This window comes from Sitophilus oryzae, unplaced genomic scaffold (assembly GCF_002938485.1).
Source record: "Sitophilus oryzae breed Bouriz unplaced genomic scaffold, Soryzae_2.0 scaffold_1000_pilon_pilon, whole genome shotgun sequence".
NCBI classification, from domain to species: Eukaryota; Metazoa; Arthropoda; class Insecta; order Coleoptera; family Curculionidae; genus Sitophilus; species Sitophilus oryzae.
The window spans coordinates 1280514-1295140 of NW_022145617.1; the positions used below are offsets into that span (position 1 = coordinate 1280514).

General features: G+C 34.1%; 1 protein-coding gene across 1 annotated transcript in view; it reads left to right on the forward strand.

Moving 5' to 3' along the window:
- LOC115878393 (multidrug resistance-associated protein 4-like) overlaps positions 1–14627 on the forward strand; it is a 65661-nt gene that overhangs the window by 37387 nt on the left and 13647 nt on the right. Inside the window, exons 4-8 of the mRNA XM_030894931.1 lie at positions 1738–1912; positions 6774–6930; positions 8501–8743; positions 10493–10653; positions 12373–12749. Coding sequence (XP_030750791.1) covers positions 1738–1912; positions 6774–6930; positions 8501–8743; positions 10493–10653; positions 12373–12749 — 1113 coding nt within the window. The remainder of the gene's footprint in view (positions 1–1737; positions 1913–6773; positions 6931–8500; positions 8744–10492; positions 10654–12372; positions 12750–14627) is intronic.

Here is a 14627-nt window from a genome sequence, read left to right on the forward strand (position 1 = left end):
ATGGCGTTGCTATGGGTGTGTTTAGTTGCATTCATTTGTTTCAACGAAACGTCAAAGTTGTTACTTCTCACAGATAAGAGGTAAATGGCTAAATTTTATGTTTAAAATTACAAATTGTTGTTGTTCTTGTGCTCTTTTTACGTTTATATTATCGTTTTGATTGAAAATGGCGCAGCAAGCTGCAGGTATGTATTCTACAAAAACGTATTATTTATTTTGATATTCTCTATACTAACGATTTTTTTTGCAACTAAAAGTTAGGCGTTCAGAAAATTTGATTAAATTTGTGACATTTTTATTATACTTAGAGATTTAGTTGCGCATTTCGAAGAATTCAGCATATTGTCTATATACGTTTTACTTAGTAAACATTGGGCTTTCATACAGTAAAATAAAATACTGCGACTTTTTTGCGATTTTGCTGATAAAATGAGAAAACATTCTTGGTTTCCTCTAATTTGCCAATCAGTGATATACTAATGCGAGGTGTAAACCGCGATGGCATTGTTGTGTACAAAGCGATCGCATTAGTGCCATTAGCAGTATAGCACAATTTGGCATTAGTAGCGACTTTAGTGGTATGGGCATTGCTCGCGGATCAGTCGTAGCATTAGTAGTAGTAGTTGCGATATTACTACTGGCACTGACCGTGGAAACACTGGAACAGTGATTTTTCTTTCTTTTTTTAGAATCGACGAATTATCCTTTATTTTGTTCAGATTATTTCCTCTTTAATTGAAAATAGCAATAATTTATATAAGGTCTACATAAAAAAATTTCGATCAACTATCAGTGTCAAATACCCCACTGTGTGGCGGTTCAAAAGTAACCAATTAGCTATCAAATAATTAATTGAAAAATCAAAATTTCATTATTTTTAAAACATCTTATTGCTTTAGAAAACGAAATAACAAAGCTATGGTTTACTCAGTACCGATTAATACTGAAGAGCAACTACGGCAACGCATTATTGGCTGTTCCAATCAAATTCGGGCAACACCAAGGATATTCCACAGGGTACGCAGATTTTGGAGAAGAAAAGCAGATGTCTGCATTGAAATGAATGGTGGTCACTTTGAACATTTACTATGAATGAGAATTAAGGAATGCATTATTTTAATAAGGAATTTTGGTAATTGTTTTATTTCGTTTTTAAAGTAAAAAGATGTTTTAAAAATCATGAAATTTTGATATTCCAATTAATTATTTAATAACTACTTGGTTACTTTTGAACCGCCATAACTTTCGTAAATTTATGTTGATTAACCAGCTAGCAACCTATCAGAGCAAACTCTTTGCCTTCAATTTTCTCGAAAACCATCACTCTAGGCGATGTGCAACAAGAGTAACTTTTTTGTAGGAAAGGGTATCTAGTTTTCAAAAAATGAACCCACGTTGGAAAAAAATAACCTCAAAAAAGTTATTCACGAAACAACCCCTTACCCTTGCAAAAACTACCCTTTCCGCTTTTCCAAATAATTTTTCAGTGTCACTATTTGATTTAGGATCAAAATTTATGGCAGAGGATTTTTTTTTCAAAATTTTATCTCGTTTTTTAAGCCTACATTTTCAAAAAAACCGTTTTTTAAATTCATCCTTTCAGTGCCCCTAACTCCCTTAATATAACAAAACTTTTTTTTACTATTTTTAGGAGTACTATCACCCCCCGATTTTTTTACACCATTTCAATGACACCCTGTATGGACATTATTAAATATACGTTTTTTTCAATTTTAGGTAGTTACCCTTATTACGAAAGATGTCTATAGTATAGATACAGCACTACAGTTTTTCAACGACCTCTGGATAGGAGTTATCCAGACCATTGTTGTAACTTGTGTTCTGTACAAACGAATAGGAGGTTCAGTTTTTGCAGGGATTGGATTTTTCTTACTCATGGTTCCTTTACAAGGTAATATACAGGGTGGTCCGAATTGTATTCGGGAACCTTTGGCAGCATATTCTGCAGATAAAAATAAGTAAAAAGTTCGTATTAACTTATGTCCTAAAATGCTTCGTTTCGGAGATACAGGGTGTAGAAGTATAATTTAACTGTTTTGAAGAGAAATGACTTTTCGTCCGTACCTGTATAAAACCCATCATCATCATCATTTAGTTTATACCGTCCACTGCTGAACAAAAGCCTCCCTTAACTCTAGCAATTTCCTTCTATTTTGTGCCACTTGAATCCAGTTTCCAGCCACCCTCTTAATGTCATCTGTCCATCGACTAGGAGGTCGTCCTCTGCTTCTATAGGCCTCGTGTCTCGGTCTCCATTCCACAAGTCTCTTTGTCCACCGTCCATCTGTCATCCTAGCCACATGTCCTGCCCAATTCCATTTAAGATGTAAGACAGATATCACCGCATCTCTTACTCCTGTTCGATTTCGTATTGTATGATTGGGTATTTTATCTCTGAGTGTAACTCCCAACATAGACCTTTCCATTTTCCGTTGCATGACCTGTATTCTATGTATGTTCTTTTTTGTCAAAGTAAGCGTTTCAGCTCCATACGTGAGGACAGGCAAGACACACTGGTAAAAGATCTTTCTTCTTAAACATATGGGAATATCAGATCTCAGTATATGCCTTAGTTTGCCAAATGCCGCCCACGACAAACCTATTCTTCGTAGAATTTCGTGGGTCTGATTATCCCTTCTAATACCGATCTCATGCCCTAAGTATTTATATATATATGCACTTGTTCCAAAGGTATGTAATTAATCTTTAAATTTCCACTTAGTACTAGGTTCGTCATGTATTGTGTCTTTGACAAGTTAATTTTCAAACCGACTTTTTCCGAAGCATCATTCAGCATATCCAGCATATTCTGTGCCTCCTGTATGTTGTCTGTTATTAAAATAATGTCATCTGAAAAATAGAGATTATTTATCAATTTGCCATCGATGTTAATTCCTGTTGAATCCCAGTTTATCATTTTTAACATACTTTCTAACACAGCAACGAATAGTTTAGGGGACAGTGTGTCGCCTTGTCTTACCCCTCGATCGATATTGAATTTATCTGTGCATTGATTTGTCGATATTCTGACATTTGCCGTGGCATTATCATATATATGTCTTATGATTGAGGAGTATCGATGATCGATGCGACTCTCACTTAGTGTCTCTAGAAGCTTCCGCTGGTCTACCGAATCGAAGGCCTTCTCGAAATCCACGAAGACAAGCATTAGTGGTCTATTATACTCAATGCATTTCTCGATAAGGACCTTGACTGTTAGAAGATGGTCATTTGTTCCGTAACCTGATCGGAAACCTGCTTGTTCGCTCGAAAGAAAAAAGTCTATTTTATTTGTCAAACGCTTGGTGAGTATTTTAGTAAATAATTTGTATACGTGGCTAAGAAGGCTGATGGGCCTATAGATTTTTAGGTCTGTAACGTCACCTTTCTTGTGTACAATAATGATGGTTGCGTTGTTCCACTGTGATGGGGTTATTTCTTCTTCAATGCATTTATTAAATAGGACATTTAAAGCTTTTTGATGATTTCTGGTCCTCCTTCTTGGATTGACTCTATTACCAGTCCATCGTCGCCGGCATATGTATAAAATGTATAAAACTACTGAGTATGAAATTATACATTTATGACGTTTTTTACGTAAAAATGGTTTCTTGGTAAAAATCATAACGAGTAATGGTTCCTCGAAATATTTGGAATAGAAATTATCAATACCCGTCATCATTGGCATAAATTAAACCTGTTGCCAAATAAAACACTAAATCACCACAATACACCAAAACACTTACTTTTACACTGGACGCGCGTTTCGCTGACCATGTTAGCATCATCAGCAGATGATTATAAACTCAAGTTAGATGATTATAAACATAGTTTATAATCATCTAACTTTAAAAAATGATAAATTTAAAAAAATAAAAAGTTCCTAAATTTACCATTTCAATCTAATAACTATTAACTTTTGTCAATATTATAACTAAAACACAAGTTGGTAGCGCTACCTACAAGTAGGAGCCATATTGACATCGAAATCAAATTTCTCATATCAATACACATCAAGACATGCACCAACTTTTAAAATATCGACTAATTGGAAATATCGAAATTATTTAGAAAAACCGGAATAAAAATGAAACTTCTACACTCTGAATCTCCGAAATGAAGCATTTTAGGACATGCATTTAAACTAGGGTTGTGCCACTTGAAAATTTCAAATGAAATTTTCATGTCAGCAACTTTTCCAATGTGAAATTTTCATATTTTAAAAAAGTGAAATTTCATTGAAATTTCAAGTGAAAGTTTCAATTCGAATTTTTCAGCATAGAGGTGAAATTTTCAGAAATGTATCGTGAAATTTCAACTTGCAGGTGAAATTTCAAGTGAAATTTTCATAAATCTCGCGAACTCCTTTATCGTGTTCGTATGTCGACCGTATTGACGTAAGTATCGATCGTTGATTTGCTCGATTTACTTGCGCGTCTGAAGAGGACCTGCGCTTGACATTGACAAATAAAAAACAGCAGTAGATGTAGATAGATAGAGTATATGATTTTCGTTGAAAATGTTGATGTATTATTAGATTTGTTATTTTTGTGCATTTTTTGTGTTTCACATTTCATAAAGTTTATTCTGTGACCTGTTTACCTACTTGTGACCTGTTCTGTGTTGATTCCAATTTTTAAAGAAATAATGGTTAAGCCCAAAAATACTATTTGGAAATATTTTTCTAATGATCAAAATTATACCAAAACAGTAAAGTGCATATTTTGTAATGAAATTCATTATAAAAATGCAATTCGTTTAGAAAAACATTTTTGTAATTTTAAAACAAAATTGTAATTTTCATGAAATTTCCAAGGTGAAATATTTAATTGTCAATATTTCAGGAAATTTATGAAATTTTCACTGAAAATTTGAAATTTTGAAATTTTCACTGAAATTTCCAAAATTTCAATCTCAGTGAAAATTTTATTATGAAATTTCAACATAAGGTGAAAAATGAAATTTACCCATCCCTAGACAAGACAGAAACATTCATGTTTTACGACAAAGTTGTGACAAATCCAATACGTTTCTGCGACATTTTTGTCTCATTTTTGTTTTGTTTCAAAATTCGGAGACTTTTCAATGTCCCGTCTCGAGTCGGTAAAGATCAAAGTGTCTACGTTTTGTTCGCATATTTTACGACAAGTTGTTGGCGCAGTGTGGATGACGTGTGCTGCCAACAGTAGGAGACCAGTGAAATCACACATGGTTAATAAAACTCATTCGCAACAACTAAACTTTTGACTTTGTTGTACTTTTGTCCTTGCGGTGTGGACGAATTTTTGTCGCAAGTTTGTCTTGTTTTTGTCTCAAAATCGTATCCGGCATTAGAATGTCTTTTCTGTTTGCCAGTTCGTTGCACATTACTTTAGTTTTTATTAAATTCATTTTGTAGCATTCAGACTTTATTGCTCTATGTATTTAGTATATTTACGTATTATTTGATAATCCATAATATTTACGAAATATAACGTTATATAAAAAAACAGTGAAGTGTTTGTTTTTAAAATAATGTTCGAACTGTATCTTATCGCCTCATTTTTTCGAAAATTATTCTAATCTATTTATACGATAATTGAAAACTGCAATTGCATTTCGCAACTCTGCCGACGTGCACTTCACATTCGTGTTTGTTTATGCAATCTTATCAATTTTCAAAATGCAATAGTGCGATAATCGATAAATAGTTTAGAATTACGGTCTTCCACTTCTATTGATGTTCGTTTTATTGATTTGCACACCTCTACTTTTCAACCAATAACATGCTTTAATGTTGATTAGTTACCATGGCAAAATTTCCGGAAATTTTTTCGAGGCGCCACGAAACTTTAGTGGAAATTTTTTGACAGTTGAAAAGGTAAACATAAGATCTACAATCATAATGTGAATGAACTACAATGTCTATATATTGAAATATTACCCATTTGAGTTTTAGCATTTGATGTAACTAAGGTTGGTAATATTTTTTATTTAAGGAAATATGTTAGATATACCTACATATGAATTTCTTCGAAATTGCCATATTCTAAAAAATATAGTTCTGCCGCCTTTATTTAACTAAAGCTGGTATTTTTCGGGTGTTATCTGGTTTTATATTTTCAATTTCTTCTTTAATGACTTGTTGGTTTACTTTTCCAAATCGCGACATTTCGCTATACACTTCTTACTCTACGTACAGACGTTTTAAAACTAGTAATAGCTTAATGACAGAATCGCAAACAAAAATGACAAAACACATAATATGTCAAAAACATCAATACCTTGGCCAACTTAACAAATTGAAATTATTTTAAAATGTCATGTTGGATTAATATTTTTTTTTCAAATTTAGGTGTGAAATTTTTTTACCGAATACCACGCAAGCTTAAATTATTCCTGGAAATTTTCTTTCGGGCACGAATATTTTAGGAAAATTTTCAAAATATTCGTGCCCTCAAAAAATTTTCCGAAAATAATTTAAGCTCTTGTGATATTATAAGTGAAAATTTCATTATGAAATTTCAACATAAGGTGAAAAATGAAATTTACCCATCCCTAATTTATACGAACTTTTTTACTTATTTTCATCTGCCGAATATGCTGCCGAGGTTTCCCCAATACAATTCGGACCACCCTGTATAATTAAAACACATTAAAATGAATTAGAGAGTTGATAATATCAACCCTTTATGATTTTTTTGTTGAAAGGTGTCTTGATAAACAACATCATTTTTAAACTATAAATGATATAATTAATTTTTTTATTCCAGTGTATTGTGGAAAATGCTTTTCCCAAAAGAGACTGGTGGCCGCAAAAAATGCTGAAAAAAGGATTCAGCTGGTTAAAGAAACATTCACTGCCATAAAAATTGTAAAAATGTATACCTGGCAAGAATATTTCCATAAGCTTATTACAACTGCAAGAATGTAAGTTATAATCCTTCATTTTACACCCTGTATATCTACGCTGTCGAAAGATACGTACAATTTATCTTAGACGCTATCCGAAACAAGAAATACGAATAGTCATTTTATTCGATAGTCAAGCAGTCTTAAGAGCGATCAACTCAGTAACCGTCAATTCGGAGTTGATTAAAGAATGTCTAGAGAAGCTGACGTACTAAATTCATCACAGAACTTCAATACGCTGATGACTGCGCTCTAGTTGCAAAAACATTACAGCAATTCCAAGAACTGCTGAACACATATACCTGGACATACGAGTCTTTGGGACTTAGTTGAACATCGGTAAAACTAAAAACATGTGCACTCCCCCAGAAAATCAAAACAACGCTATAAAAATCGGAGAAGAACTATTGGAATATGTAGCGGAATTGAATTGCCTCGGCAGTTTGATTTCGGAATAGGCCAATATCGATTCTGAAATTCAGCACAGGATTAGCAGCGCCTCAAAAGCATTCTGGAAATTAAAAGATCGGGTTTTCTACAATCATGACTTGAGCACACAAATGAAACTTTCCGTGTACCGAGCAATAATAATCCCCACCATGTTATATGGAAGCGAAACCTGGGTGCCGTACCTCCGACACATGAACGCATTAAACAAGTTACAACCAGGGTTCGGAAAACTACATCGTACTTTTAAAAACTACATAAACTACATTACATGTAGTTAATGTAGTTTATGTAGAGTGTGTAGTTTATGTAACCTATGTATGTAATTTTCAAATATCAAAGGTTTGGGGTGAGGTTATAATAAGTGGAAGCTTTAAAAACACATAATGTATTTAAGAAAAAAGAAGAAATATAGCTTTAAATATAATATTTACATTATATTATCTCTATTACACCTCATACAAAGGGAAAATATTCATAAAATATCAATACATAGTTTATTAACGTAGTTTTTTATGTAGTTAATGAACGGGAAAAGACGTAGTTTTTGAAGAAAAACTACACGTAGTTAATCAGGTAAATTATGTCTTAATTAACTACTTCCAAACCCTGGTTACAACAGAGATACTTTAGACAACTCTTAAGAATCAAATGGTACCAACATGTCTCAAATGTATCGGTCCTTGAAAAAGCTTGCTGCGAGAGCGTTGAAGTCATGATTACTAAATCCCGCTTGAGATGGCTTGGTCACGTATGCAGATAGCAGCAAGCACAAGATAGGAGACATTATGGAGACAAACTACACACATCACCTGACTACTATATTCCTCTTGTAGGAATAAAGACAGAGAGAGAGAGATTGCCAGCTTAACAAGGGATAGGAGGGGGAAGGGATTCAAACTTAAAGCAGAACTCAAGAGGCTGGAAGGTTCTTCCGGAACTTGGAATGGGAATTCTCCAACGGTCTAAGACACTCGAAGAAATTTCTCGGGACTTACGACCGAGAAAAGTCAAATATTTTCGTTGATTTACATAACAGAGCCTTGATAACATAAGAGAGCTTCGCAGTGACCTATTTTGTGCTTTGCTGTTTCAGGATTTTTACAAATAACTTTTATTATTACATATTTTTATATTTTAGAAACGAGACTGCCAAACTGAGAATAATTTATTATCTGAAGGCTGTGATTTTAACTGTTGGTGGACTAACCCATAAGTTGGCGTTATTTTTAACAATAATAACATACACCTTAGCAGGACATGCGGTTAATGCTGAGACAGTATACTTTATACAGCAGTGTTATAATGCATTGAGATCGTGTTACACTGTATCATTTCCAATGGGAATCAGTTCTTTAGCTGAAGTAACAGCAGCAATGAAGAGGTATGTTGAAAAAATATACCGGGTGGTGAATATAGGAAATCCCGTGCAAATTTTGAACGGTCCAAATATTGGCTCCCATATTAATTTTACAGCAAAGTCGTAAATATAACTTTTTAAAGATCTGCGTTTGCTGAATACACAAGCCAACTTTGTACAATTTTGGACAAGCCGATTTTAAGTTATTTAAGAAAAACTGCATCTATTTTTGAATTAAAACTTGACAGGTAACAATGCTAAACCAAGCAAATGCCAACACACCTTAAGTTGTCAACCTACGATTTCGGAAATGTTAAATTATATTTATTAAACGTTAAGCTTTTGCCTGTTTGTAACAAGTTTTAAATCACAAAAATGCATTTTGGATACACTAACTGTAAATTCTTCCCCTAGGAGATGTAAGACCTTGTCGTTGGTGGAGAAGCTCCTGGTCAGGTGCTGGGGGGAATCCCCTACCGGGGTCGGGAGCCTACCTCTAGACCCAATAAGCGACACAAGCTACCGTTTCGTCTACCCGGCCTGGGTCAACCAGGTGGGCTAGACGATCCTGTGAGAGTAGGTCTTAGCGGAGCAGAAGCACGGAGATACCTCCGACTGCTCCACGAAGGACTTGCTCCAGAGGAAGCAAAAGCGAAAACACCCCTCCGAAAAAGGGAGAGTAAAGAAACCAAGAAACAACCTGACTCATCTCCATCAAAGGGCAAGAGAGGGAGCGAGAACCTCTCACTCACAAAAGCCGGGATGGAAAGACGTCCAACACCGGGAGGCAAGCAGGGACGTATCACCAGCTTTGCCGCTATTGCTGGACAAGTGAAAATGGCGGTGCTGCCAAAGGATTTCCCAGAGGTTGCTCTGACCACCGACCAGCAAACGTCTCTAGAAGAGGCTATACTGGACGAAGTAGTGGCGATCGGATCGCAACACAACGATCTACAAAATGTGGGTCAGCTGCGTTTTGCGGGGATACACTTTCGGGTGGGTATGATCCTCATAGATTGTGTATCTCAAGAATCGGCGAATTGGTTGGTGGAAATCGCACGTAAGCTTAAAACAAATAACGGATGCATGCCAATCAAGCTTTAAGCTTGATTCTCATGCATCCGTTGTCCGACGATATGATGATACGATATTAATTTTATTGGTTGAATTTAAGGACTTCGATTGGTTAGAAAATTACGAATTTTTTAAATTTATTGCATTTTCATGCCTCCGTTCATCGGATATACGATTTGCTTTTGATTGGTGTCATTTTATATTTTCATTTCCACAACAATTTCGCTGTTTTACTTATTATAGTCTAAGGGCTAGCAACGTTTTCGAGAGAGAATTTTAGCAAAGCTGGTTCTTTAATATATCTTTTGCTATGCTCTCCTGAACGGAGTGCGGACCGTCTGGCTGCCATCGTATCAACGATGGCAACATCACACTTTATCCAAAATAGTTCAAATTTGGCATGTGTATTCACCATATGCAGATCTTTAAAAAACCTATTAACGACTTTGCTGTAAAATCAACAGGGGATCCAATATTTGGACAGTGCCAGGGATTTCCTGTGTTTCCAACACTTATAACCTCCCGGTATATCACGTTGTATGTTGTATAGTTCCTGTATCTAAAGAAGAAACCACGGCTTATTTTGCTGATCCATGAACGAGCAGCTTAAGGCGGGGTTTTACCTACTAAGAGTCGGTGACGTGTGTGAACATGTCCATTAAAATTAAATGCGACGAAATATGTTTTGATATGTTTCAGATTCCAGGCATTCTTGACAGCTCCAGAATTTAAGGAAAGAGATAGTAGCTCCGTGTCTATTGTTAATCCAAAGGTTTATTTAAACAAAGTATCTGTCCAAATTGATGGAAAGGAAGTGTTGAATTCTGTATCCATAAATCTAGAGAAAGGCTTACTGCTAGGTATGTTATAGTCTGTCCAACGTGAAGATCCTTGACAGTGATATATGTAATTTTAATTTCAAAGTAGTTTATTTTATTTTACAAAGAAACAAGTTGGTACAACTGGAACGCATAGTAGGAAATTATTATATTTAAAATTTGACTGACAAGTGATTACTTCAAAATATTGTGAATAAAACTGTATAAAACTGAAAAAATGTAATCGAGTTATTTAATTTAATAAAAAACGGTATGTGTTAATACAAAACAAACAAGAACAAGACACCACATACCAAAAAAATATAAAAAAGAACTATTTCTTACTTTCAAGCTTTATGAAACTTCCCGCATTTATGATTATATTTCTTAATATAACTTATGTACAAATACAAATTTGTAATATTCCGCAGGAATAAATAAAACAACATACATAAAACAAACTATTTTATAATTAATAACACTTACCAAATTTTATAGGTACCTTAAAGGTCGATTTAATTTTTTAAACCAGTACCTTTGGCATTATTTTTCTTGTGCAGTACTAAAATCCATTATTTACGTATCGTGTGATGTCGATATTTTACAGCTACTCCAGTTTTTAGTATGTGTTTAGTATGGTCCTTCTACCATATTCGAGATGCACTTATCTCCGACGAGATGGTATACGAACTTTAATGATGGTAACTTTATTGGTGTATAAGACTTTTTGCCTGGGGAGCGAGTATTAACCATAAACTGTGCTCTGTGTCTACAGTTAATTTTCACTCGATTTTTCCTCCACTTGACTTCAAAAGACACAAAACACACGTAATAACACGAATCAAAATGCATCATCTTCCAAAACGCAGGGTATTTGACAAAACTGACAAAAGTTGACACAAAATTATAACCTCTAATTTGGCAAGACTTTGACAAGCGTCAAAAATCTAAAGGCGAGTTCATACGCATCGGCGTCCGTTTGTCGTTCATCGTTCCGTCAAACCAATAAAATTGGAATACGATCTGTCATTTTTGAAATAAACCAATAAAACTGGTTAAAAACAACAAGAGACGACGCATGACGGATTTATATTTAAACCCATCCATAGTTAACTTAAAAAATGTTAGAAATTTTTTTAGTAATATAAATAGATTGGTATGGGACGTCATCGGTTTTTTTTCTGTCATCGTCTGTCGAAATCTTACCTGAGAAAAAAAAACAGAGATATACTTTTATATAGAATAGTTTGTAACGAAGATACTTTTTCTATCAATGCATGTGATTGCATTTGTATTAATTATTATCTAAAATAAAAGAAATTTTTATTTCGGTATATTGCCGAATTGTAAAAGAATTTTGATCGGTTTGGATCGCTGAAGAATTACAGTGGATACTTTCCGTCCATACCTGTATAAAACTACTGGGTGAAAAAATATACAGTTCCGTCATTTTTTACGTAAAATATGCCTCTTAGTAAAAATCGTTACGGGCAACCGTTCTCATGATATTTAGAATCGAAATAGTCAATACATGTCAAAAAACCGGCGTCCAGTTGGCTGGGAAATGACGATCGATGACATTTCCCATTTAAATTTACATATAAAATGACAGCGTTCTTCATTTCATAGCCATCGCTGACGCCGTTTTTTTTTTGATCATACGGTAGTTATTTGACCGAAATGATACATTTGGAAACTTTTTATTGTTTTAATTAATCATACATTTTTCTTTGAATTATTATTATTTTTTATTTATTTCAGTTGCCGGAAATATAGGAAGTGGTAAAAGTACACTACTAAAAACAATTCTAAATGAGTACCCTATATCAGGAGGAGATATATCCATATCAGGGACCATATCCTACGCTCCTGAAGAACCATGGTTGTTCCCTTCAACAATTCGACAGAACATTCTTTTTGGTCAACCATATGAACAAAGTCGATATGAGCAAGTCTTGAGAGTCTGCGCATTGACTCACGATATCAATATGTTTAAAGATCTGGATAGTACTATTGTAGGAGATAGTGGAGTAAACTTGAGCAAAGGACAGCAAGCTAGAATTTGTCTCGCTAGAGCTGTATATAAAAATAGTGATATATATTTGTTGGATGATTGTTTATCAGCTTTAGATGCTCAGGTGAATATGAAAATAATTTTATTTCTTACTGAATCGTCCAGTCCCCCCTTGGTTACGTTAATCATAAACACACACAGAGTCCTTCATCACTCCTTTGGGACATTATTAACGGGAATTAAGATACTATAATGCCCCCCCCTTTTATAGGTAACAATCATGAAATACAATAGAGATTTTGAATAGAAAACTACTCTAGTGGCGCATCTAGATCTAGAGTCTGGGGTGCTGGCAATATTTAAATAAAGTACAAAAGTAAAGTAAAGTAAAGATTTCAGTTAACGTCTCTTTTTTACACGGAATCCGAACCGCGGTCTTCGGCCATGTCATGGTCAATGGCCTACCGACTTGGTTTGGTTTGGTGTCTAAATCGACTCTTACTCACGAGATATCCGATCTCATCCGGCCTCGAACCGGCGCGGCGTGAATGAGTAGTGCGTCTCAATAGATTTTACACTTTTGCCTTTTTTTGGACAACAGCACGATACAGAGTTTCGAACCGGTCACCCGTCCATCCACTAGTATCGCCTTACGTCGCTTAACTTCGGTATTCTAATGGAAATCGGTGTTTCGACGTAGGTAGGCCGTTGCCCTAAATAAAGTACAACATTTAAATTATATTTTTGCTGAAAAGTTGACTGTGGAAATAAATCTACTTTCATTGGTTTGCATTTTCTATTTTGATCGGTATTTTTAACTTCTTTTAAGATAATTTTATCTTATAACACGTTTATTTTAAAGATAAACTTCTTTTTGGTAGGGATAATTACCTACCCGTCTATGCGCCCTTGAACTACTTTAATAATTTATTTACATTGCTAATGTCACATATAAAAAATTTACAAGAGAACAGTTTCATCGACATTCCCTGCTACAATATTTTTCTGTCCTAGCCATTGAAGATATTTTTTATATTCCTTTTGGCGAATAGATTCACTTTTAGATGGAAATAACGCTTTTCGTGCTTCTTCAGCAAGATCATTAACAAAATGCAACATTTGTGTCGTTTTAAAATGGGACAAAAATATAATCAACTTTATTTTTTAAATTAATGATTAAATATGGACCTGGATTTTTTATTTCATACGTTAGAAAGAATGCGATGCAATGATGCATCACACTTCTTCAAAAAAATATTGCTATAGTAATATTTCGTCACCCTAGATTGTTCTATATAGACCATTTCGATGAAACTGAGAAAACAAAGTTTAAAGTTTAAACTGGATCTGGATATCCGTGAATACTATAATAGCAAAATGGTTCTATTAAACATATAAATTAAAGGTAATATAAAAACCTATCAAACATTTATAGTATTTATTTTTCTTTTAGAAGCTTTATTTCAAGATATTAGTGATTTTAGATTTGGATATAGAACAAATGTGTCTATTAGCTGTGCATTGAGCCGATTTTAGGGATATAGAACTAAATAAGGGGATATAGAATAATATAATACTCATTTTAAGTTGATTTATTTGTATTTCAAAATATTATTTCAACACAAAATAACTGAAGTGGAGATATTAAGACATTAACTAAAAACAACATAAAAAAATGAAAACCTAAAATACAATAGCAGTATTATTCGTCTGCATTGTTTATTAAAAACTATCGTTTTTTTTCCGCCTATTTGTTTGGTATGTATAGTGGTAGAATAACTTAATCAGATTTTCAATCTGATTTTTAACTTTCATTGGATTATTTAAATGTTTTTTAGCTATCTCTAGTATTGATAGTATTAGAGAACGATTGAGCAGTCAATTGAGTTGAAGCAGCTGGTTTCACAAAATTCCAAAGTGTGAAACATTCGAATTTGCTAACAAATCAGGCAATCAGTGCTTTTCAAACGAACGATTGAGCAGTCGATTGAGTTAAAGCAGC